Here is a 27,390-nt window from a genome sequence, read left to right on the forward strand (position 1 = left end):
TGCTGCTAACAAGATGCCGTCCAGGTCCCTTTCAACAATTGCACCATAAATACTGAAATCCCTTCCTAAGGGAAGAGATATTGAAAATCAATACTTTGCATCATTTCCATCTTGACATTCAATGAAAAGTTACTCATAACACTTAAATAGCCATCAACTTGTTTCTCTTTCATGGCATCCTCCATAATCAGCAGTTTGAGATACTCATTTTACTCTGCCTAATGGTTGGCCCACCCTATACAGAATCTTTCAGGAGAGGGGTAATTGATGACGTAACTTTAAATAATCAAAAACATTTTAGAAGTATCATAAATTAAACTCAAACAGAACAAAACAAATAAGCGGACACATCAAAAACGAAGCCATATTCAAGTAAGGCTGCCCTGTTTGTATAAGAATAGCCAGGTTTTCTTTCATGTGTTTAACTTGAATTTCACTGTAGCCTTCCTGGTTGGATTTCCCAACTACAGCTACAATCTTTACAAGATCCATGATGGATCTTAATGATAAGGCAGCAGGGTTCCCACATCTGTGTTTAGCTGTGTTTGTTTCAATTATTGTTTCAATTATTATTCAAGCAACCTTGAATACTGGACCAGGAAAAATACATGATACAACCATACACAGTAAAAAGAGGCATCCCTTTGCATTTTCAGCTTAGATGGATATTAGGGATTCAACTTACCCAGTGATTGCTTTTTCTTGGACAGATGGACAGTCAACAGCTCATATTCCTCTTCCTTCATGTCACGGGGGCCATTTTGGAGTTGACCATCTGGGACCCCTTTTGCTGTTTCTACTGCCTTACTAGTTGTTGAGGGCTCAAAGAGCTGAGATAGTGGGGGCCTAGCTCTGCGTGGCTTGTTGATCACTGAGTACAAGGTATCCTTGGCAGGCTGGACTTCCCCATGTGGACCCCATGCTGTGGCTCTGCCATGGCTTGACTTTGACATACGAGGCCTCCCTCTGCCAGATCGTCCATCCCCTTGATTGAGGGACTCTACTTCCTGAGTATATACACTATGCCTGCGGCTCCCTGATGTTTTTGTTTGCTTAGTGAAAATCCAATGGGGTTCCTTGCCACCAGCAGCTGAGGAGGAGACTTGGGAGGATGTTGTGGCGTACGCATCCACTGGCACGTCAGGAAGAGGGGTGTAGCTTTGGGGGTGAGTCCGTCTGGGAGATAGCTGCAAGCCTTTCATTCCATCCTTCAGAACTGTCTCCTCCTCTTCCTCCCCCCTTTCATCATTGTTCACTGGCTTGAGCAGGAAACCGCCCCTGAAATCTGCAACCAAAGTGTCAAGATGTGATGGTCATCATCTCCCCCCCCCCTTTTTATCCAGACCTGCCGCGATAAACCTTGGAAATGGGGGAAATCAACGATGAGAAACTATATCCAATATTTGCATCCTGTAAGTGAATCGAGTGTATAAGATTTGGAATTAATGTCTGGTCCCAAAGTCAGAATCTATAAGGATAGCCAGTACTATTGATTGCAATCACTCACTAAAAGTGTGTGGCTGGCATTCTCTTAGAGGCATATCCAGGGGTAAGTTAACTTTTTGCCAATGTATGCCTCTTTTTGGTCCTGGAGGGTACTCGCTTTCTCACTCAAGAATGACAAAAGCTTCTGTGAAACGTACTATAGAGTCACTGAATGTGCCCTTGTTTCTGCCACATTCCATGATTGATGGAGTAGGGATGGGGATTGCATAAGCATCTGGCTATGTTCCTGTAGTCAGATGCAAAATGATTACATCAGTCACTGAGATCTCTAGAGGACTCCCAGCAGACGATTTTATCACTTCTGGCTATGAGAACATAGCCAGACACTTCTGTGAACCCTCACCCTGTTCTCATTCAGGCCAGAAGGACAGTTTCAGCAGCTCTATAGTAGATCTGGGGAGGGATAAATGGTTCAGCATAGCATTGTTTATGCAGAACTGATGCTTCTATGATCCGTGTAGGATTGTAACTTGTATGTATTAACCCATTCTCTACCCAATGAATGTATTTCTTTCCATTTGTTATTATTCATTCCTATAATATGATAATGCTCTTCAGCCTTTGTAACAGGAATCACCTTACAGCAACACAAGCCAATTGTCCTAAGCTCAAAAAGTTTATTTTAAGACAAATAAATATAACACTTAGAATACTTTTAATGGGGCAAATTTCTCCACAAAAGCAATTGTCAATTTTTGCCTGCTGTTGAATATTTGCATTCTATTCAATGTTGAAGATTTGGAAACGCTCATGTGGTGCCACTGTGCATGTGATGTGCATTCAGTTGTGCATTGTTACACAACATTCAACACAATGCTTCCGCATTGGCAAATCAGTACAACACTTCAACATGTGGAGATTTATGCTATGCGGTACTTAAGTACAGTAGAGTCTCACTAATCCAACATAAACGGGCTGGCAGAACATTGGATAAGCGAATATGTTGGATAATAAGGAGAGATTAAGGAAAAGCCTATTAAATCAAATTAGGTTATGATTTTACAAATTAAGCACCAAAACATCATGTTATACAACAAATTTTACAGAAAAAGTAGTTCAATACACGCTAATGCTATGTAGTAATTACTGTATTTACGAATTTAGCACCAAAATATCACGATGTATTGAAAACATTGACTACAAAAATGCGTTGGATAATCCATAATGTTGGATAAGCGAGTGTTGGATAAGTGAGACTCTACTGTAGAATCTTAGCTGACAATATGCTGAAGCTATCCATTGCTGGAACAGGATGATGCTCAGAGAGCTCGAGCATTCTCTTATCATTGTTTAATTGTGGAAGTGCATCATTATATTCATTTATTTTAAGCATGTCTTTTAAAGGTCTATAATGGCCCCACTAGTCAGCATGATTTCTTCTCAAGAGCAGTGACTCTTGAGGGTATTAGAAAATCTGGGTTTTAAAAATCAGAAATGTTAAATTACCCAGATCAACTCTCCTGCCCTCGCCACTTGTTCCTTACATGGCAACAAACTTTATATAATTGCATGAATATTTACTAGAAATCAAAGTGTTTTGTCCGAGTTGTGCAATTGCAGCTAAAACATTTCATTGTCCTTTTGGAAGGAGGGTGCTATTTTTGGGTGTGGGGAGGATAAGCACAAGGACTCACCAGGCACTGGGGTGATAAGATGTCTCTTCGGGGGAACTTCATGTTGTGCTGGGCGGAGAGCCGGTGACCTCACTGTGAACATGGGAAGTTCATGAGTCAATCTCTGTTTTATATTTTCTTTGATTCGGTGACCTGGGGTAGTCTCATTGAAGGCTTTGCTTCTTAGTTACTTTCCTGCGGTGGTTTATTTTTCCAAGGAAAACAGCTTCCAGGACTCCAAGCTATCAGAAAGTTATGGCTTTTTCCCCACAGGCATCCTAGCCCCTACTGGTCTTGTGCATTTGTATGGAATTATTACTTGTTTTTGTTTGTCCCATTCGTATGGCCCCCTTTCTGTTTCTGGCCACTGCTTACGAAAATACGCCCCTATTCAAATGAGCTTTTCTGCCCAAGGTCTGAAAAAAACAAAGATTTTCAGACCTTGGACGGCAAAGCGCCAAGGCCTGCTAGGGCCTTTTGGCCCTGCCAGCCAGGGCCTACATCTAAGTGGGCCTGGTGCCCAGTTGTAGGCCCTGCCTGTCGGGCCTACGAGCATCGAGCATTCGGTGCTCTACTGTAGGCTCTGCGAGCTGGGTCTACAAGTGTTGAGTGCACGGCTGTAAGCCCTAGGTCTATGATCATTGAGTGCTTGGCGCTCGACTGTAGGTCCTGTGAGCTGAATCAACAGTCAAACGCTGAGTGGTTGATGCTCGTAGGCCCAGCAGGCCTATGGTTGATGCTTGTAAGCTCGCTGGGTGCCGGGCATGCTCGGATGCAGGCTCTAACTGCCGGGCTTATGATCATCGAACACGGCGCTCAGCTGTAGGCCCTGCCAGCCAGGGCCTACAGCTGGCATGTCAGAAATCAATCGACCAAATGGCTACCGTTCCTTGGCTTTTTTCGTTTCATTTCTGTTTCTGTTCTGGAGGGGGTTGTACCATTCCATGCCATCCAAATGTATGGAACAGTCCAAATACACAAAAGAAATAGATGAAATGGTATCCAGGTCCAACAATAGTCCCTATTCGTGGAGGAGGTGAAGGTGAATGGGTAGAGAGAAAAGTATGCCCACACATTCAGATTCACTCCCTTAAATAAAACTACATAATTTCAGGATCAGTTGAAGATTTGGAAAAAAATTATTTCACCCTGAATTTTTCCCAGCAGAAGACCCGCATGACATACAACAAAGTTAAAACAAGCCACAGATAAAAATAGTTTTAAAAAGCAGTTAAGAAATCAGCTGCCAGAATTTCCAAGCCAATGAGTCTAGTATGAGATAATGTGCATCGTACCCCCTGCCACCACTAATAACCTTTTCTAGTCTGTGTTGAAGATAGGGATGGCTGTAGTAGTTACCAAATGTACGACCTTATCATCCTCCATTTTTAGCTTATTTCTATATACTTTATTATGCCTGTTTTACCTCCCTTGAGTAAACAACAAAACATGCTGTTTCTGTTCAATTATGTTTACCCACTACCCAGAGCAAAGGTGCACAGTAGAGGTAGAATATCCACAACAATACACTGATATTTAATGACATACTTTAAAGGATTTTTTCAAAAGTAAATCCTAAACCTAAACCAAACCAAAAAACTAGCACAAAACTGGAACTGTTGAGCACAGAACAATCCCCAAAAGTGGTTCCCTAACCTAAGAGCAGTTGCCCACCCTTGCACTGCTAACTTCTTTCTTACCTGTTCTGCTTTTCAGTGCATCGTAGGCTTCAATCTCTACAGGCACAACCATACTGTCAAAACGGCCCAGATCTGTGGGGGCTATAACACTCCTGCAAAGAGTGGAAGAAAAAATTATTGGCACCTGACCACCGTTCCTGTCAAGCAGCAGTATCAGGGGTTGGGGGTTAGGAAAACAAACTACCAGAAGTCCCTATTTATCTGAGGTGTTAGGAACTAGACCGCTATCAGAAAAGGGAATCAGTTGAAAAGTGGGATCTAGGGTTTTTTTAGCTTGCAAATGTAAGTTTCTTTCTGAGTTGGAGATTCTTGACATTTCCAGGTGGCCTCCCATTCAAGTATTAACTATCTTGGTTAGCTGATGTAATTGAACAACATCATGTTTGAACAAAGTGTTTTAAGTAGTGATCAATATCTATTGATAGGCAGACAGATTGATAAGCAGACAGCCAGGTATTCTTGAATATGTGGACGTCTTCTCAATTTTTCTAAGTAATCACATCTTTGATACCTAGATTGCTACTCTCAGATTACCTCCTCCTTTATGTCAGTGTGAATCTTTGTCCTCCCATTGACCGAGAAGGGGTATATTTTTATGATAGCTACCCGTGTGCCTTCATTTAACAGAACTTTACAAAAAAGCCCTTAAAGATTTCTTTTCTTTCCTATCTGTGATGAATTTCTTGGAACAATGATTTCTTCCTTTTTTTACTATAAGCATTTGGTATGGTTACTACAAATCCATTCTGTCTTAGCCATCACCTTGTTAAACTAAACTGGTGCACTCCACTAGCAGAAATAACAAATATAACAAATATTGTTAAATTTTTCACATACCAAAATACCACCTTTGGACAAGCAGCAAAAAGTCAAACTATCACATAAAGTAGACCAGAAGCTTTGGCAAGGCTTCTTTCCAATGAGATCAGAGGTGGAAATCACATAGAATTCCAGATGTTGTTGGACTAAATCTGTCAAGCATTCCTTACCATTGATGTTACTGGATAGGGCTGCTGGGACTAACAGTCCCAACAACATCAAGATGCTCAAACCAATTCTCATCCCTGTACTAGAGAACAGAACTGGGTCTTGGGGGTCATGTATACCAGTGATTCTCAACCTTCCTAATTCTCGACCTCTTAATACAGTTTCTTATGTTGTGGTGACCACCAACCATAACATTATTTTTGTTGCTGCTTCATAATTGCCATTTTGCTATTGTTATGAATAGTAATGTAATATCTCATATGCAGGATGTACTTTCATTCACTGGACCAAATTTGGCACAAATGCCCGATATGCTCAAATTTGAATACTGGTGAGTTGGGGTGGGGAATGATTTTGTCATCTGGAAGTTATAGTTGCTGGGATTTATAGTTCACCTACAATCAAAGAGCATTTGGAACTCCACTAATGATGGAATTGAACCAAACTTGGCACACAGAACTCCCATGGCCAACAGAAAAGACTGGAAGGGTTTGGTGGGCATTGACTCTGAGTTTTGGAGTTGTAGTTTATCTACATCCAGAAAGTACTATGGACTCAAACAATGATGGATCTGGACCAAACTTGGCCCATATACATGCCTAAATTTGAACACTGGTGGAGTTTGGGGAAAACAGACCTTGACATTTGGGAGTTGAAGTTGCTGGGATTTATAATTCACCTACAATCGAAGAGCCCCTTGAATCCCACCAACGATTGAATTCGGCCAAACTTCCCATACAGAACCCCCATGACCAATAGAGATACTGGTCTTTGGCGACCCCTCTGAACCTCCCACGTGACCCCCCCCCCCCCCCAAAATATCCTGACCCCCAGGTTGAGAAATGCTGATGTTGACATTCTAGATCCTGGAACATAAGGATTCTGCACACCTAACCCCTGCAAATGTGGAGGGCCAACTGTAATTTTCCAACAATACCTTGATATACAGTTACAGTTATACTTCATGACACAGACCCACAACCACACTTGCATCACAACACAGCTTGCCTGCCTCTTGCCTCACCTCATATTCCTACCTGATATCTCTGAGAAGAAGCAACTTCTCAGGGCGGTCGAGAATCGCTAGCAGCGGCCTCACCAAATCTTCCACACCACTTTCCTGAATATACTATGTGGAGGGAAAAACAACTAACATCAGAAATGAAATTAGAGCCTGCTATAGCCAAGAGAACTTCCACTATAGCTGTTAGGACCAGCTCAAAACACCATGCTGTTCAAAGTAAAGAACAAGACAGTACCCTCTAAATTCTCTGTACAGAAGCTGATTTCTGCAGTTGAATCTTACTTCAATACCTGGCAAGGAAAATAATTCTCTATGACACACCTGAAGAAGGTAAGTTAGTTTAAGGGGATTGCATGAAAGGGTGAAAGGCCAGCGGAATTAGGGGGAATAACTAAAAAGCTGTTATTCCTGCTCCACAGCACCTACCACCCAAGACTCCATCATTATTAGCAGCTGTGGCCAGTAGATTGTGGTACTTTTATTCCAACATACCTGCAGTGGAATTGAACTTGAGAAGGCTAATCTAATGTAACAGAGTCAATCGGGACATCTCCATGGCATGAAGAGATAAATATGAATGTTACACATGTAAATGATGAGAAAAGAAAGCACTTTAAAGCAGCAGTTGGCACTCTACTTCCTAGACTGCATTGAGCACTGAATGTGGTAGGAATGAATTCCTGAGCAGACATGCACATGATTATATTGTTCAGTTGCGTGCAGAACTCTTTTATTTGCCAACACAATGTTCTTAAATTCCTGATAGAAGAACATAAAGATTTTAATCCATCCTTCTCACTAGCAATCAAATGGTCTTAGTGAAAAGTAACTAGACTCTGGGCTGCTGCGGAGTATCAGCAGTCCTCCCACTGCCCTAGTTTCATCTGTCCCTCAGCAGAACCCTCCCTTTGCTCCCATTCAGGACTAAAGGCTACTGAAAACCAGTCCCTCTTTCCTCATCTGAGACCATTCCTGTTAATGGTGCTGTTTGAAAGGCAACCATGTCTTGGCTCATGGCTCCCTCTCGTGGCTACTGTGGGGACACTAAGGGGCAGCACTATTTATTGATGGGGAAACCTGCAAAAAGACTGATGGCAAAGCATGCTGATCCAAAACAGCCTGTGTAAATAGTTGATCTCTTTTCCACACTAAGCCATTTATCAAAATAATAGTAAGCAAACTGTTCAACATGGAGTTGTAAGGAAGTATACAAATATACATTCTTCCACTGTGCTGGAATAAAGTAAACAAATTAAAGTAAAGGTAAAGGTAAAAGTTTTCCCCTGACATCATGTCTGACTTAGGGGGTTGTTGCTCATCTCCATTTCTAAGCTGGAGAGTCGGTGTTGTCCATAGACACCTCCAAGGTCATGTAGCCGGCATGACTGCATGGAGCGCTGTTACTGTCCCGCCGAAGCGGTACCTATTGATCTACTCACATTTGCATGTTTTTGAACTGCCGAGTGTCAGAAGTTGGGGCTAACAGCGGGAGCTCAATCCGCTCCCCGGATTCGAACCATCGATCTTTCAATCAGCAAGTTCAGTAGCTCAGCGGTTTAACCTGCTATGTTACCAGGGACTACATACAAATTAAATTGAGCATAATTGCACAGCTTCACTAGACCAATTTCCAAAGGTGTAGCAGTGCTTATGTGTGGCAGCAAAGAAGCATGCAATCCTATGGCTTTAAAGGATAAATTATTATCCTTGATTGTTAAGTATTGTTTATTATGGAGCTGATAGAGAACATTGGCTAGCGTGATCAAAAAAATAGAAAAAACAGAGTTGGATCAGCCCAAGAGGCAGGTTGTAGTGGGAAACCTGTGGCTGTGCATGACCAATGAACGGGAATGATAGGAATTGTAGATAGCCAACTTTTGAAGCTTCACAGGTTCCCCACATGGTGACCAACCTGACACTGTGGAGGTGAGCATGGAGGTTAAAACTGGGGCCTTATTCCAAGCAAGTGCAAACTCTGCTGCGGACAGAATGAGGCAACTGACAACTATAAACCTTTAAGCTGCTGTAGGAAAGCGAGGCTGCACCCCAAGACTTGTAGGCAGGTTTGAGCATGCTCCTTACCCGAGTGCAGTGCCTCAGCACAGCAGCCACTTCGTCTTCCATCAGCAACTTCTTTGCCATATCCTCGATCAGCAACAGGTGACTTTCTGTGACTTTACTGTGCTCGCTGCCATTGTGCTGCGGAGATGACAGCAAAGAGATTTTCGAACCCAGGGGGCTGAATGTGTAGCCTCTTTCTGGGGATGGATACAAAGAAAGTCACCACACTGCACACAGACTGTATCAAAGAAAAACAACATTCATGTGTGTTTGGAGGAAACAGATAGGTAGATATTCACCACTCTAGAACTGTCAACCAACACTGTATGCTCACGCGATAGTAGAGTGTAGCTCCTGGAATTGTACATGCAATTATTCTGTATCCACAAGCATCCCTTCTCACAAGAAATCCAGTGTAGTAAGAAAGTCAGATTTGGACATGAAATAAGAGATCTAATCAGATTTTCACTCAGTTTATGAAACAGTGAGAAAGTCACCATCCTCATTTCCCAGCATCCAAAGACTTCTCTCAACTTACTAAAATATCTCTTATGTTGCTCCATATATCCATTCCATGCTTTGTGGTGAGCAGACAGGACTTCAGGCTACATCTCCATAGTCCAATGGTTCTCAATCTGTGGGTACCCAGGTGTTTTGGCCTACAACTCCCAGAAATCCCAGCCAGTTTACCAGCTGTTAGGATTTCTGGGAGTAGAAGGCCAAAACATCTAGGTGCCCACAGGTTGAGAACTGCTGCCATAGTCAAATGTGAGCTGAAGACGTCAGCACTGAGATCCCATGGTGTCCTCCAGGGATCTTATCACCATATATTAACTTTGCTTCTGGCTGTGAGGCCGTAGCCAGGTCCTTCTGTGATCATGCCTACTCACCATGAAACATGGGATGGGAGCTAGGCTACATTGCCTAGCTCCAAGGTCATTTCAGTAAGTCAGTGTGGTCCAACCCGCAGTCCGTGGGCCGCATGTGGCCCACCAATTCATTTTTGTTGGCTCTTGCCCTTCTTACTGGAATAATATTTTAATTATGTAATTAAATATTAATATTTTAATTGTGTAATTCAATATTAATTATGTAATTAGTTTTCTTTCTGGAATGTATCTGGCCCTTACATTCCTATACTAAAGTTTGATTGGCCTTTGGGTAACTAAAGGTTGGACCACACTGCAGTAAGTTGTGGGTGACATATTGCTCAGCCCAGCCTAGATCTGCATGTGGATATATTACACCAAGCTGAGCTATACAGGGTGGCAGCCATTGTCTGGTAAATCATAAACATGGCCTAGTGACTTTCTCAAAGATCATCACAGAGTGTCATGGAACTGTAAGAATTTACCTGAAATAACTCCATCACCAACCAGAGGTGGGTAACAGGGCCTCTCCAGATGCTGATCAATCATTTCTCACCATTGGAAATGTTGGCCAGGGCTAATAGGAGCTGTGGCCAACAACATCCTGAGGGCCATAATTGCCTTGCCTTTGCTCTGACTTTGCAACTATTCTGGACAAGTGGAAACGCAGAAGATAATGTTTCTGCCCAGAATGCTGAAAGTTCACAGACAGAAAGGGAATATTCACAGCTCTCACAGGCATGCCCACACCCCACACTCTTTTCAAAGTTGACTTCACACCAAACCACACATTGCTGGAAAAGGTCCAGCCTATATTTCAGCTCAGTTACCCCGTTTCAGTGTCCAGCTGACAAACCTCTGTACGACGCTAACTATAGGCAAGGGAAGAAACCAATGAGAAACTAATTAGGAATTTTCAGTAAAGATTAGCAAAGATGGAACCAAAATTTAAACATGCTTGTTGGAAATGTAATCAAAAAGATGGAAATTTTACCAAACCATGTCCTAAAGTAAAATATTTTGGATTGTAATTCACAAAAACACTGTTCGGCCTTACAAATTAAATACTACCAAAAACAAATTCTGATACTCTTTTTATACATGGTAACTGCAGCAAAGATTGTTTATGCTTACTATTAGAAACAAGAGGAGCCCCAGCGGCACAATGGGTTAAACCCTTGTGCTGGCTAGATTGCTGACTGAAAGATCAGCAATTTGAATCTGGAGAGCAGGGTCAGCTCCCGTCTGTCCGCTCAAGCTCCCCATAGGGGGACATGAGAGAAGCCTCCCACAGGATGGTAAAACATCATAAATCTGGCCGTCCCCTGGGCAACATCCTTGCAGGCGGCCAATTATCTCACACCAGAAGCAACTTGCAGTTTCTCAAGTCGCTCATGACACATGCACACACACACACACACACACACAGAAACAAGAGAAAATTCACACCCAAGATTTATGGATTACAAAAATGTTGGACATGGCAAAGATGGACAAACTGACGGGGCTTATACAATTGCCAGATCTTTCCAGATTTGGAGAAGAATGCCAGCTTTTTATTGACTATTTAAAAAAAAGAAAAGAAAATGAAAATATTGGGTTCTATAGAGCATTAAGGGAAAATTAGTAGTACAGGGATGTAGGAAGAAAAGAAAAAATAGAGAAGGTAGTGATAAGAATAACAAGATCCCCAGTGATATCCAAGGAATCCTGGAATGTTAATCTACCAGAGATATGAAGATTTATGACAAAGGATAGATTTTTTGATTATGAAGAAAAAAGCAGAGACAGGGTAGGAAGCCCTAGTTAAGGCTTTCTATTTTTCATTTCTCAACTTTTTATCTCCTTTGTTTAAAAAGACTGTACAGCTGCTTTTCTATCCTTCTGTATTTAAATAAGAAAAGAAATGTTTTCCTTTCCCCTCTGTTCTTTTTTAGAATCATAGTAACCTTTTCTGTACTAGATAACAATGGAAGAAGATGATGTAAGATGTTAAAAATGCCCGTTATATATCCATTCACAGAGTTTGAAGAGAACTTGTAGGCCATCCAATCCAACCCCCTGCAATGAAGCAGGAAAATTGCATTCAAAGTGCCCCTGATAGATGGTCATCCAGCCTCTGGTTAAAAGCCTTCAAAGAAGGAGCCTCCACTACACTTCGGGGCAGAGAGTTCCACTGCTGAACAGTTCTCACAGTTAGGAGGTTCTTCTGAATGTTCAGGTGGAATCTCCTTTTCTGTAGTCTGAAGCTGTTGTTCCATGTCCTAGTCTCCAGCAGCAGAAAACAAGCTTGCTCCCTCTTCCCTATGACTTCCCCTCACATATTTATACATGGCCCTCATCATATCTCCTCTCCTGCAGGCTAAACATGTCCATCTCTTTAAGCCACTCCTCATAGGGCTTTGTCCTGTAGACTCTTGATCATTTTAGTCGCCTTCCTCTGGACACATTTGAGCTTGTCAATATCTCCCTTCAATTGTGGTGCCCAGAATTGGACACAGTATTCCAGGTGTGGTCTGACCAAGGCAGAATAGAGGGGTAGCATGACTTCCCTGGATCTAGGCACTATACTCCTATTTATGCAGGCCAACATCCCACTGTTTTTTTTAAACTGCCACATGACATTTTTGGCTCATGTTTAACTTGTTGTCCACGAGGACTCCAAGATCTCTTTCACATGTATTACTATCGAGCCAGGCATCCCCCATTCTGCACCTTTGCATTCTGTACCTTTGTACCTCTCACTTATTTAGGGCAAGTATTTGTGCATGATAGAGATGGAAAGAATGTTAACCATTATTTGTTTCCAGGTCAAAAAAGGACTTCCCAGCTATCAGAAGTAGCAATGAGACTAATGTAGCTTTGGCAAGTACAGTAGAGTCTCACTTATCCAACACTCGCTTATCCAACATTCTGGATTATCCAACGCATTTTTGTAGTCAATGTTTTCAATATATCCTGATATTTTGGTGCTAAACTCGTAAATACAGTAATTACTACATAACATTACTGCGTATTGAACTACTTTTTCTGTCAAATTTGTTGTATAACATGATGTTTTGGTGCTGAATTTGTAAAATCATAACCTAATTTGATGTTTAATAGGCTTTTCCTTAATGCCTCCTTATTATCCAACATATTTGCTTATCCAACGTTCTGCCGGCCCATTTATGTTGGATAAGTGAGACTCTACTGTAATCGTACAAATCAACATGTTGTGGAAGAATTATTCTGCAGAGGAATTTTTGCAAACAAAATATCATTTGGGGGCATTTTAGAGTATTGGTTTTGCTTCCTGAGGCCCTTGGGGTATGGCCCTTGGGGTAATGAGCATATGCTCATTGACTGCACTTTGCTCACTCTGATACAAGCTATGTTTTCTTTCTCCTACCTTAGAAGACACAATTCCCTTGCCAACTAGACTTGCAAAGCCATACACTCCTGATACAAAGGGCATAAAATAAAACAGGTTTGGTTACCTTTCTCTTCTTCAGACCGTGCCAGGGACTTGGCCCGTCTCATTGTCTCCGGTGACCCAGCTGCTGAACTTGGCTTTCCTGTCTTGGAACTCTTAAAAAATAGGTTCATGAGGGTTTTGGAGCGTTTGAGTGTAGCTTTCTTCTCCGGGGATACAGGTTTCTCCTTCTTTCTCTGTTGTTTCTCCTCTGTGATGAGAATCCAAGAAGTCATAGCAAAAGATCACATCAAAGGACTTAAAATGAAATCTGGCCCTTTTCCAAGCCCAATGTGATAGTAATGGTTTTTCAGCCTTGACATGGAAGGTACCTATGTTATTGTTCCCTGACTTGGCTTTCTAAAAAGGACCAGAAATGGGGCAAATAGTGACAATTCTCTATTAAAAATAAATGAAACAAAGGAATACAAAATGTGACAAATTTACTCCCCCACTGTCATCTTTCCAGCAGCAAGCCAGGGCATTTTAAAAAACGAATAGGGTTGTGAAAACTGGACAATGAAAAAAGCCCAGAAATCAACCCATTTGAAATATCATAATGGAAAAGAGTTCTATGGATACTAAGGGCTGCCAAAAAAACTCCAAACAAATGGGTCTTAAAGCAAATCAAACCTGAATTTTCCCTAGAAGCCAGAATGACTAAATCGAGGCTATTATATTTTGTCCATATCATGAGACAACTAATGATTAATTGGAAGAGTCAATGAGGTTTGGTAAACTGGGAGGCAGCAGGAAAAGTTGATGATTGCATTACAAGTCAAAAGACCCAATCAAGGAAGACATGGCCTTGATTTTGAGCAGAGTGTTGGTGACAGGATATTTTAGGGTTATCATAAGTCCAAGTAACTTGATGACAATTAACAACAACATTGTTAATTGAACATTGTTTCCATCCTAAATATCTTGGTGTCACCTTAGATCGAACACTGACATATAGGAAACACTGCATGAACACTAAGCATAAAGTAGCTGCACGCAATAACATCCTGTGGAAACTTACTGCCAGCGCATGGGGTGCAGATCCAAAATTAATAAGAATCAGCCCTGGCCTTGTCTTACTCAACTGCTGAGTATGCCTGTCCTGTCTGGCACAAGTCTGCCCATGCGAAGCAGGTGAACATAGCATTGAACAAAACATGCAGAATAATACAGGATGCCTTAAACCTACACTTGTGGATAAACTCTACAAGCTAGCTGGCTATGCCCTCCTGATGTGCGATAGTAAGTTGCTGCTAACTGTGAGAGAAACAAGGTTGAACACTGTGAAAACCATCCACTGTCTATCAGCTCCTCCCAGTAGACTCAATCAAGAAAAAGCTTCATGAAAACCACCACTCCTCTTAACATTCCCCCAGCAACAGCAAGAGTATCCCTCTGGGCAGCTAAACCAGGCAATCCCAACTGGATCCCCCCCCCCCCCCCCCACGAGGGACTGCCTCCAGGGGCAAACCAAGAATGGGCAACTTGGAAGTCCCTGAACAGACTCAGAAGCGGAGCGTGCAGATCAAAAGATAACCTGGCAAAATGGCAGTACCTAAAAGAATCCTCTACCTTATGCGACTGTGGAGCAGAGCAGACAACTTTGCATCTGTATGCTTGTCCACAGTGTCCTGCCTCGTGTACAGAGGAAGAATTGTTTGAGGCTACAGACAATGCGATTGCTGTTGCCCATTTTTGGGCAAAAGATATTTGGCCACTTGTGCTCCTTCTATTTTTTATCAGTTTTATACTAATTTATGCAATGCTTTTTATATGAAATAAATAAAACAACAATGAAGTCTTTGATATGTCAGCCTTTCAGGATAATTAATTGGTTGGAAATGTGCAGGCCTGTAGCGAGGGGTGTGTGTGTTAGGAGTTCAACCCCCCCCCAATGAAATTTTTCAGGTTATAAAAAAACCTGGTTTACTCATAAATTTTAACTGGTTAACCAAATCCCCATGCTAAGTCTAAGAGACGCAGAGTCCCTCCAGGCACTATCTCAAGCAGATATTGGCAGGTTTGTAGCAGGGTGTGTGTGTGCTAGGGTTCAACCCCCCCCCCCCCCGAAATTTTCAAAACCCTTCCCGAATTTTTTTTTTCTGGCTACGGCCCTGGAAATGTGTGTATGTGCCTTCAAGTCTTCTGTTGACTTATGGTGACACCATGAATTTCTTAGGATTTTCTGAGGCAAGGAATACTCAGAGGTAGTTTTGCCAGATATGTAAAGATTTTGTAAACTGTAAAGGTAATTTCTGGACAATCTTTAAACAGTCTTTAGCATCTTCTAGTTCTGTGGTTACCAGAATCAGAGAATCTGAAGTCCCATTATTTAAAATGATAATGGGACTTCAGATTCTCTGATTCTGGTAACCACAGAACTAGAAGATCTACAGTGATACAGTGGCGCAATGGGTTAAACCCTTGTGCTGGCAGGACTGCTGACTTGAAGATTGGGTTGCTGACCTGAAAGTTGCTGGTTCAAATCTGAGGAGAGAGTGGATGAGCTCCCTCTGTCAGTTCCAGCTCCCCACGCGGGGACATGAGAGAAGCCTCCCACAAGAATGGTAAAAACATCAAAAACATAAGGCATTTCCTGGGCAATGTCCTTGCAGACAACCAATTCTCTCACACCAGAAGTAACTTGCAGTTTCTCAAGTCGCTCCTGACACGGAAAAAAACCCTACAATGATGTAATAAATCAATATTCCAAACTTCAGTTCCAACAGGAATCACACTTGGTGGCCACATGCACAACCAAAGGTTCTCTAATTCAAACTGCTCTTCATAACTTCCAAAGTAAAATATAGGAATCACAATTGATGTGTAACTGAAGAAAGAAGAGACTGAGGCCTCAACACCTACCATAGATGGTCAGATAGCTCTGTGATCTCTTGATGGGCTGTCGTGGGCGGCTGAGTGCCAGAAGAAGTGCAGTTTTTGGGGAGGGGTCTGCCATCTCTTTACCAGAAAGGGGTCGGTGCTTCCTCAGGTGGAAGGGATCCTTAGCGCTCTCGGTGCGTATGGCTGTGTCCTTTAGGATTTCCATGGGTCGTACAATCCGCCGGGTCTCAGCCACCAGGCTCCCCGAAAAGGAAGCCCCATCAGGCAGTGGATCAGTCTGCATGGCCGTCTCTGCCCTCTCTGAAGAGTGGCTTCGGACTGGCAATTCAGTGGAAATGCCAACATCCACCATGCTATTTTGAACCGAATTGGATACTGGGGCCATGAAGAGGCCATTGATGGAGGTGAAGGGGGTTCCTGAGGAGTAGGATGACACGGAGGAGCTGGACTCGGAGGTCTGGGACAGCTGTTGCAACTGGCCATTGGTCACTGCAGCAAAAGTGAGAAAGATGAAAATGAACGTGGAGAGAATCTTTCTATTCAGACCATCAATATCAGTACAGACATTAATAAATATGTGCAGATGTTACGAATATGAGAAGGTTGAGTTTTTGTAAACCACCCTAGAAACCTCCAACATGGCCATTCTGGGAGTTGTAGTAAAAAAAAAAAACTTTTACCAACTGTTCTACCGTTGCACATTGTACAAATGATTTCCCTATGCTCCGACTTTGGTATGATTGTATTTTCTCAGCACTGAATCACTATATTCTGTCATTGTGGGGAAAAACCTTATTATTTCCCTATATCAGGCATGGGGAACCTTTCACTCTGCAAATGTTTTGACTTACAATTTCCATTAGTCCCAGCCAGCATGGTCCATAACAAGTGACTGCGGAAGTTGTGAACCATAATGTTTGAAGGGGCAAAGGTTCCTCTGCCTGTTCTAGACAGCAGTCTTTGCTGTTGCAATTCCTGAGTTGATTGAGACTGCATATGCCATGAGTCCCTATATCGGTGGTTCTCAACCTGGGGTCCCCAGATGTTTTTGGCCTTCGGCTCCCAAAAATTCTAACAGCTGGTAAACTGGCTGGGATTTCTGGGAGTTGTCGGCCAAAAACATTTGGGGACTACAGGTTGAGAACCATATATATGCAAAGAGGGTAAGTATTGTAAATACCTATATATAAGTTTAGAAAATTTAATCAAAAATGACTCAAAAACCCTGGGTGAACTTATCCATGGATAAATGTAAGTACTTTACCTAAACTGTTATTTAAAAATATATCATTTCTCAACAGAGTGTCAAAAGGTGAGAACTTAACTCATCTTGGGAGAATCTGAAAGAAGCATCATCCCCTTCTATTTGCTCTGCTACTGCACCACTTTTTGAATGCCTGGCTGCTGCTGCTGCTTTCCCCTCTTTGTGGAATTACCCATGGGCCATATCAAAATCCATAACTTTGGCCCCAAAGGCTGACTTATACATGACTATATACTTAGTTTGCTTGCAGAAACATCTTTGGATACTCGTGACTGTTTCTTAGAAACCAATGCTCAATATATCATCACACTTGGAAGAAGTTGCACACATGTCTTACTTCTGTTGAGCCAGCAGTACTCAGCCACCATTTCCTTGTAAGCCGGGAACCTCCCTGTCCCCTAGATGGAAGGGACAGAAAAGACACAAGAAGTCATAGGATCAGTTGCTGCCTGCCCAGTCTTCAGAGTCTAATCTGATCTCAGGCGGAGAGACACCTTCATAAATAATGCATTCCCCACCGCCAGGTCCCTTCCCAGCTGAAACTGTATCGTCTACGTCTCAGGAGTCTGGGTCTCAAGACATCTTGGGGAGGGAAATTACTGGGCATTACAATGATGACAAAAAGGGGGATTTAGTACTGTCACTTTGGTAAGCAATGTGTTAGGAATCTCAGTTTTGCATGATAAGATGTCAGAGCCTAATCAGAACTGAGCACAAGGTGGGCGTGCCTTCTGCTTCTAGAAGGGAAGTTAACATTTTAAACACCAAACTGGATAATGCTGCAGGGATTCAGGGAATTATAGTCCAAAAATGTTTGTTTTGGCCTCCTCAAAGATTGCTTTTCTCATGCCACAGTGTCAGGCTCTATCCAGCCATCAGAAAGAAGGGTTCCACATCTGGTATAGATGTAGAACATACATACCAAGCCTGATTAAAGAAAATGGTATAAACTTTAGTGAGAAACAGAAAAGTTACAGGAATCAGCATACTTGTGCTTTTCATGGCACTAAAGCCTAAATGAGGAGGTGAGATCATGTTACCCTCCAGATGTTTGTTTGGGTTGCAAGGGCTAATAGTGAAGAATGATGAGAATTGCAGCCTGATAATATGTGAAAGGAGCCCCGGTGGCGAAGTGTGTTAAAGCACTGAATTGATGAACTTGCAGACCGAAAGGTCCCAGGTTCAAATCCCGGGAGCGGAGTGAGCGCCTGCTGTTAGCTCCAGATTCTGCCAACTTAGCAGTTCGAAAACATGCCAATGTGAGTAGATTTACTAATATATGAAAGGACACATGCATCCCAGCCTAAATGCAATAGTCCTAATTTGTATAGGTCCATTGAATCAATAGAATTACATAGATGTTGATATACTGCATTCTTGTTGATTCAGTGGATTTACTCAAATTGGAACTAACAATTGGATCAGTTTTCAATCATGACAAGATCCTTGTGCCGTCTTCTGTTTGGGTAGCAACCCTTTTGTTCTGCCCTTGACAAGGTACACAATGGTTCACCTTCATGGTCAGCATGATGTGGGTTTGCCCCTTTAGCACTTCCACTGCCTTGCTATGGCTGATGTCATCAAACTTGACTCCGTTGGCTGCAAGGACTTGGTCGCCGACCTTGATCCCATGTTTCTCAGCCAGCCCACCGGGATCCACTCTGGAAATGATGAAAAGTAGGAATTATTCTCCTACACAAACAGCAGAGTCTTTGGCAGAGAAATTGGCTGTATAGGCAAAGCAGTAGAGGCCAAAATCTGGTATATCTTCTTGTACATGAGAGAGAGAATAACAGAGGGTTGCAAGGATGGTGAAATAGTTCCTTCTCCAGCAAAACCTTTGAGAAATGCAAGTACCTTGATGCTTGTCCCTTGTTAACAATTTTGCCCATGGTTTTCAAAGCTGTCTGAAACAACAAAGTTCTACAGAAAGCAGCTTTCTGAAATCTGGTGCCTTTCGGATGTTTTGGACTATAACTCCCAGCATCCCTAGCCATTAATACCAGAATGAGATGGGTAAGTGCGGCCCTGATGCTGCATGTGCTCCCTCAAGACTGCTTTTGTGAGCTCAACCTGTCCAAGACTTCCCAATATTTACTGCTGCCCTTTGTATATTTTAGGTGTACATTACAATACTTATTTCACCAGAAAGGCAAGGCACAAAAAAAGGCAAGCCAAGGCAAGCCCAAGCGAAGACACAACAACAGCAGCAGTCAGCAAGCAACCCAACCAGCCCCAGTGCCCAGCAGCAGCAGCAGCAGCAGAGGCGGCTCTTTTAGGTAGTCCTACCCTTATATACTCCTGCCAACCTAGCAGTTCGAAAACATGCAAATGTGAGTAGATCCCGCTCTGGCAGGAAGGTAACGGTGCTTCATGCAGTCATGCCAGCCACATGACCTTGGAGGTGTCTACGGACAACTCTGGCTCTTCAGCTTAGAAATGGAGATGAGCACCAACCCCCAAGGTTGGTCACGACTGGACTTAACGTCAGGGGAAAACCTTTACCTTTACCTTACCCTTATATACACTCCCTGCCCTCCCTGCCCAGCCCACTTCAGTTATTCCTTGGCCTCCTATTGGCCAAGGATCACCTCCTCCCCGTCTCCTTCTCTGACACATGAGGAAGTGATTGCAGACATGGAGGCCATGTGGCTGAAAATGAATCCAGCACGATGACCGTGACACTTTCATTATTGTGTTGCCTATCGTTTTGTATGAAAATGTTGTCTATCGTTTTGTGTAAACAAACTGTCGACACAAAATGGTAGCACGAAGGAAATGAAGGAAAAAATTTGTGCACATCTCTAGTAGTTATATCTCCTTACTCCTCTTGAGAAGACATATCTTGCACAAGAGCACAAGTAACTTCCCAACAGGATGTCAACTCACACATTTAACTTGATAGTATACTGGCCTTCACTGTGATCTGGATTCAAATGCCCTGAACCCACACTCACTCTAGGATCTTGAGCTGAATTTTGATCCATGCACTAGCTATTTGTGGATGAAACATTTTCCCTCAAAGGCAAACCATGACTAACTTGATAATCCTGTATGTTCCGCTGATCTAATGGACTGAAACAGGTGAGAGCAGGAAGCTTCAGGCTAAGTAAAACCTACTTGGAGACGTAAATGCCAAGGCCATACTCCTTTCCCCCACGGATGTTGAAACCCAAACAGTAGTCATCCGATGTGGTATAGAGGTGGACAATTCTCCGTCTTCCAATCTCAGAGCTGGTGTCTGATGGAGTTGTGCTGCTTCTTTCCACAATCAAACGCCGGTTGACCACATCAACCCTAGGTAAGATTTTGAGGGTGACTGTAAACTGACTTTTCACTTCTCACCATTTTTATTTTTGAATAATTCTCCAGCCTCACCTATGAACATTAGATAAACCCAGGGGTGGTGGAACACTGATAACCACGTTTTGCAGTCTTAGCCCTGCAAAAGAGCTCACTATGAACCTGAACTCACAAATGGGAGATCACTAGGGAACCCCTATGTATGCCATCATGAAGGAAGAATGTTAAAATATACATAAACACTAACGTTTGATGAACTTTGGTGAAGAACTCTAACAGAGTACTCAAAAGCTTTGCATTTTTATTGAAATTGCAGTTTAATATTTGTTTTACTTTTTCTTTATGAATTGCTACAGCCTTATTAGTATTTTTGGAGTATGCGTATTAAAACAGTTCTGCACAGCCTTGGCTATATCCCTTTAGATCTTCTTCCTTCTTTTCTTTTGTGCAGTCAGATTCTTTCTGACACTTATTACTATACATTTCCAGTCTTATATTATGCACACAACCACACCCCACAACACCAGGGTTCTCCTATGAATTGAAGTCGGATGAGAGAATTTAGCCCAGTAACCCCATGTCACCCTGACCCCTTGCTCTCCTGTTCCCTGGTTAGAGTTCATGTCAATACCATCACCTTGTCTCTCATGAAACCTGATCATTCTGTCTCTGCTCCATTGAATCCAGTACACCTTGCCCCCTCCCTCCCAACAACACATTGTGATTTTTGGTTACCCAAGGCCTGCTAACAAAAGGGTGTCACCCTAGTAGGCAGTTCCGCTTACCATGTGGTCTTTTCTCTGGAGAACTTTATCCCTGGCACTTTGCCCATGCGTCTCACGACCATCCGCAGCCGGTTATTCCCCGTCAGGACTTTGACTGCACTTCCCATTGTAATGTTCTCCAAGCTCACACTGTTCACCTCTGTGATTTTATCTCCCACACACAGCCCAGCCTGTTCTGTTGGTGTTAAATACAGATAGCTCAGATTGGTTTAGGGATTGAGATATTTCCCTACTCTTCCTTTGAAAATTACAACATTAGTGCAATTAAATAATGTTGTTTTAAGCATGCTTAATGCGTACTGGCATATTTTGCATTTATTATTAATACAGACTCTGGCTTATTAGCTGGATAGTACATTCTTTACATCTATACCACAAATAATAATTAACATAGTTAATTAACTAATTTGTTAATTAACATAGTTAACATAGTTAACAAATTAACATAGTTAACATATGTTTTGGGGTTATTCCTCAAATGTATCCATTTGATACGTTAGGCATGTGAATAAGACTACAAAAGTACAATACAACACCCATGTCTGCAGGACTGGTGTCTTCTACACTATAATTTATCCATATGCAACAAAATATATCCTGTCTTTGCATTTTCTAGGCCCTCTAAACTCTTTGGTATTTTGGGGCCAGGGATCCTTCATTTCGAGTAGGGTTCATTATTATCCACAGTTTCACATATATACCCAGGAAAATATTTCCTACAGATGCAGGGGTGGTATTGTGCTTTGTAACTATTTGTCCACATGTTTGAAATACTACCTCTTGACTACAGCATTATATAACTGTGTGGAAGATTCCTTGTGAATAAGAAGGCTGAGAGGGGACATGATAACCATGTTTAAATATTTGAAAGGAGGTCATATTGAAGATGATGCCAGCTTTTTTTCTGCTGGTCCAGAGACTAGGACACAGAGCAATGGTGTTATGGTTGAGCCTTCGGGCTCCGGTAATAGAAGAAGGGGTCGTAAGACTCCTCGAGAGTCAGACTCCTTCGAGGAGCGTGAAAGAAAGCGGCTCCGGGATTTGTTTGCAGAACCGACAGATGAGGACTCATTTGAGGGTTTTTCTGAGGGTTTGGAGGAAGAGATGGCCAGCTCGGAGGAGGACGACATGGAATGGACTCGTGTGAGGGAGGATTTGGGTGTTGGGGAAACAGGCAATGAAAACATGGGAGGTGATTGGCGGGTTGCAGGATCAGACCCATGGACTGGCTGGAGGGATGGAGCGGGATCCACAGCTGGGGATGCTGTGGGGCGTAGTCAAAGGTGCTTAAGCTCTGATGAGGATGATGATGTTGGGGCGCCTGGAATTGGGATGGCAGCTGACAGCGATGATGAGCTTGAACTGGGATAAAATGGGGTTTGGGATCAATGTCTAATTGCGTTGGGCAAGGTAATCTGGACGGACGCTTGGGCTTTTGTTGGGGAACTTCCTGAAGACGGGTGTGCTTCGTTACTGGATACGTAAGTTTACCAAGGACACTGGGCATCGACGGCGGGAGGAACTGTGCGGGGTTTTTCTCTGTGCAACTTGTGTTTAATCTCGATAGCTTGGACCTCCGTCGTCTTTTTGACGGGCAATACCTACTCACACTGGATTGACGCTGGACTGACTGACTTCGATTCCGGATTATCCCTTCTGCTGGCTATCGGTGAGACCTTTGGATTCCTTGACGACTACGCTTGGCTAAAGACCTCTGGACCGGATTGGGACCCTGCTGACTGCCGTTACCCTGACTACGACCACGCTTTTCATTCGCTGCAGGAAGGAATAAACAAGCCTGGTTTATCCCCCTGCTGTTTCTGAATAGCAGAGAGGAATCTGCCACCAGTCTGTTGTTTACATTCTTACTCCTGCTGATTCTCTTTTGTTTGCATTGTTTGCCAGGCTGAAGTAAGCACTTTTGATTTAATCCGGATTATACTTCTGTTTAACCCGGTTTATCCATTTGAACTATTTAAGCTCAAACTGAGCTGTTTTTTGTTACTTATCACACTGAAGTCAAGTGTTTGCCCTGTTCTTTGTTTCCTACGGACATTTTTTAGTTCTGTAACCTCAATAAACTGAGTTTTGTTTTACTTGCTGGCGTTCTGTCTCTGACAAATGGTTTCAAACTGCAGTAATAAAGATACTACCTAAACCTTGGGAATAATAATAATCTTCTATACACATAATAAAAGTGAAAAATGTGTATGTGTGTATATGGAGGAGGTGTCCACTTACACCGACAGCCTCCCACCTACACAAACAGCTATAGTTCCCACTGAGCAGGAGACTCCAATGACTCTCCCTCCGCTGAAATGCAGGTTATAGTGAGCGCCATGAACATGTAGCCCAAACCCTGCCAGTGTCCTCCACAAATGCCATTCGGCCCCCCACCCAACTGAAGGTTTTCATGCGGGGACAATTTCACCCTAGTTGTTCTGTTTTTTTCTGTAGAATAAACATCCCAGGGTTCAATGTGTTGTCGAAGGCTTTCATGGCCGGGATCACAGGGTTGTTGTATGTCTTTCGGGCTGTGTGGCCATGGCCACACAGCCCGAAAGACATACAACAACCCCATCCCAGGGTTCCTTAATTTGCATGACTGCCATCCACTGCCTCTACCTTAATCCTTTCCTACTTTTCCTATGACTCACAGCTAACAGAGGAATTGATCAGTAACTGAACAAGAGGTTTGGGGAGAATTCAAGAGTTGTACTTGACCTACATCCAGAGAGCACTATTAACCCAATCAACAATGGATCTGGACCAAACTTGCCACGGACAATGGGACTTGCAGTATCTTCACTGATACTGTGACCCCCACCGACAATGCACTGGGGCCAAACTTGGCACAGAGAAGCCCCGTGACTAACTGAACATACTGCAGGGGTTTAGGGGAATGGACCTTGGTTTTGAGAGTTGTCGTTCACTTGCGTCCAGAAAGCACTGAACCCAGCTGATGTCAGATCTGGACCAAACTTGGTACACAGATCCAACATGGCCAACTGCGAATACTGGCAGGGTTTGGGGTGATTGCCCTGGGAATCTGGGAATTGTAGTTCACCCTTATCCAGACAGCACTGAACCCAGCCAACGATGAATCTGGACCAAACTTCAGTGATATTACCTAACATCCCAAAACAAACAATGCCTTCTTCTAATAACCCAGGCACCGCTGGGTCTCCAAGCGACTAAATAATGAAACTTTATTTCTAGACCATCCTCTCCCCAAAGGGTGATTCACATACATATAAAAGGCAAACATTCAGTGCCATAATTGGGATCATCTTCCAGATGGTAAGAGCTGTACAGCAATGGACTATGCTGCTTCACAGGGTGGTGGAGTTTTCGTCTCTGAAAACTTTTAAGCAGAAGCTGGATGGCCATCTGTCAGGGGTGCTTTGATTATATGTTCCTGCATGGCAGGACTGGATGGCCTTTGCAATCTCTCCCAACTCTATGATTCTATATGTTTATAATGGAATATTTTATAGATAGAGTTGCAGATATATTGAAGAAACATAGCACACATACAAAAATATACTCCCCACCCCCCAAAAGCAAAAGCTGATTATGCATCAAACATATAGCTAGCTATGAGATCATGGTTACACTCTGTTTCCAGATCTGACTCCTCACCCCCAAGCCCACATTAAAATTCAAGCAGCTGTACTGACTAAAGGTGTCCCATAGTGCTGGTAAGTTGTGGCACATCCAGTGTGTGGTAGCGTTGGACAGGACCCCACAGGCTTCATGTTTCTCTTAATTGCATGACAGCCAGCTGGTGGGAGGGAGTTGGACAAATCATCAGTATTTTGCTCACCAGTCCTGATGTGGGTACTATACCATGGGTAATGTTTTGCCTATTCTTGCCAGTGGTTTTAAAATAAAGTTATGGATTGACAACTAGAAATAATTATCATCTTGCCATTCACAAGTCAGACTGAGAAGTGAAGAGCTTTGCTTACCTGCACTGCTGCCCTCTTCCACCTTGCTGACAAAGATACCCAGGCCATGTTCTGAGCCTCCGCGCACACTGAAGCCCAGCTTCCCATCTGCACTCTTTTCCACAGTAATGGCATTGATGGCATCACTCTCATCACTTTTAGCTATAATGATAATAAAACATGATTTATAACTATGAATGGGTACTGCTAATAACGTGTATTGTGCTGCAATGACCAGTAAAATGAAATATCCATCTTCTACCATAAATGCATTGGAGCCATGGTTCATCATCTGACTGCAGTCTCACAAATTACATCTTGCAACACATGGTATAAAATAACCTGATAGTTGAGATTCTAGAGAAGTAATGTTGGAATATTTGTTAAATTGTGCCGTTGTGACAATGAACACAACAAATTCATTCCCTCCTATTCACAGTAGGCATGAGCCTAAACTCCTAGAATTTACCAGATCCTGTCTGATCCTGTAAACTAAGTAGCATCAGGCCTGGTTAGTATTTGACAGAGAGACCATCAGTGAGTGCCAGGTGCTGTAAGCTATATTTTAGAGGATGGAAATGGCAAATCGTTATTTCTGGATAAATCTGACCAAGAAAGCCCTGTGATATGGTTGTCATAAATTGGAGCTGATTTAGAACTTCATCAGATGAGCAGGAGGGAAGTGGGGGAAAGCATCGGGAAGGGTAGAGAAACCATCTTATCCCATTATTTCCTGGCAAGGTTCATCTCTGGGGATGGCCAGCCATACCATGATTTTTCCTCATATTCTTTTCACCTACCCTTGCTACCCCCTGCTTTCTGGAATCAGAAGTGAGGTAACATCTGACTTTTGAGAACAGAGTCTTCTCTCTCTTGTAGCACACTGGCAAGACGGAGTCCCATGGGTGGCCACCAGAAGTGGCTGTGCATCATGGGTTAGCCTCTGTTTGACTCTGTTTTGCCAGCATACAAAAATGGAGAGAAAATGTGATGAGGTCCATAAAGGCACATAAAAATATCCACAGCAGAAGCTGAAAATAGTTACAGTACATGAAGTGGGTTGATATACTGTTTGGTAATTATTAGCCAGACTTATGACCTCCTAACTTTTGGGATTCACTTTAACAGTTGCCAACAACCAAATATGATCATCAAAAACTTCCCTTTCAGCCAGCCAGGACCCCAGCTGAAGGGTTTCTGAGGAGTAGAGAAATGTGTTGTCGAAGGCTTTCATGGCCGGGATCACAGGGTTGTTGTATGTATTCCGGGCTGTATGGCCATGCTCTAGAAGTATTCTCTCCTGATGTTTTGCCCACATCTATAGCAGGCATCTTCAGAGGTTGTGAGGCATGGAGAAACTAGGCAAGGAAGGTTAACATATATCTGTGGAGAGTCCAGGGTGTGAGAAGAGTTCCAGGGACGGCTAATGACTCTGAACAAAGGATGCCCTCCAGGCAAGAGACAAACCTTTCCAATGCTAATTAAGGTGATTAACTGCAACATTCACGCTGACTTCCAACTGACAAAGAACTCTTCTAGACAAGGGAGCTTTTTGTTCATCCTCCCCAGTTGCAATATTGATGAAAATCATCCCCTTTGGCTTGATGTAATATCTATAATTTGTGGGAAAACATCTCCCTTTGATGCCCATGGAAAAAGGTTTCCTGAAGATTATTTTTCTATGTGTTGAGGAGAAGAATGTTTATCGGAAGTCTTTGTGGGAAAGGATTAACCGATCCCCCTACTCTCTATGAAATCCTGGGGTACAACCTAATTGCACAATGATATTTTTGATCCAAAAATAATCGCCATGGCTCATCTTCATGGATTCCTGGGAACTGTTGTTTGGGGAAAGACTTCACCAGAATTTGGAGTTTAGATAGTTGGGATGGAGTAGAGATCTTTGAATCCCTAATGAAACTGCAAATTCCACAATTCTACAGTATAGAGTTATGACAGTCAAAATGGTATCAACCCTCTATAGCTGTGCAGTGGAAGTCAGATTTCTTCCTTCTCTTTCAATTTGGTGT

The 27,390-nt window shown here is 42.8% G+C and overlaps 1 protein-coding gene across 1 annotated transcript in view; it reads right to left on the minus strand.

Moving 5' to 3' along the window:
* Positions 1–27,390, minus strand: part of pdzd7 (PDZ domain containing 7) — a 39,021-nt gene that overhangs the window by 10,595 nt on the left and 1,036 nt on the right. The window contains exons 2-13 of the mRNA XM_062976330.1: positions 25,382–25,522; positions 21,411–21,585; positions 20,443–20,619; positions 18,836–18,983; positions 17,660–17,720; positions 16,080–16,547; positions 13,240–13,425; positions 8,913–9,088; positions 6,844–6,935; positions 4,820–4,911; positions 3,141–3,212; positions 686–1,285 (exon numbers count right to left, since the gene is read on the minus strand). Coding sequence (XP_062832400.1) covers positions 686–1,285; positions 3,141–3,212; positions 4,820–4,911; positions 6,844–6,935; positions 8,913–9,088; positions 13,240–13,425; positions 16,080–16,547; positions 17,660–17,720; positions 18,836–18,983; positions 20,443–20,619; positions 21,411–21,585; positions 25,382–25,522 — 2,388 coding nt within the window. The remainder of the gene's footprint in view (positions 1–685; positions 1,286–3,140; positions 3,213–4,819; positions 4,912–6,843; positions 6,936–8,912; positions 9,089–13,239; positions 13,426–16,079; positions 16,548–17,659; positions 17,721–18,835; positions 18,984–20,442; positions 20,620–21,410; positions 21,586–25,381; positions 25,523–27,390) is intronic.

This window comes from Anolis carolinensis, chromosome 3 (assembly GCF_035594765.1).
Source record: "Anolis carolinensis isolate JA03-04 chromosome 3, rAnoCar3.1.pri, whole genome shotgun sequence".
In the NCBI taxonomy this organism is placed as follows: domain Eukaryota; kingdom Metazoa; phylum Chordata; class Lepidosauria; order Squamata; family Dactyloidae; genus Anolis; species Anolis carolinensis.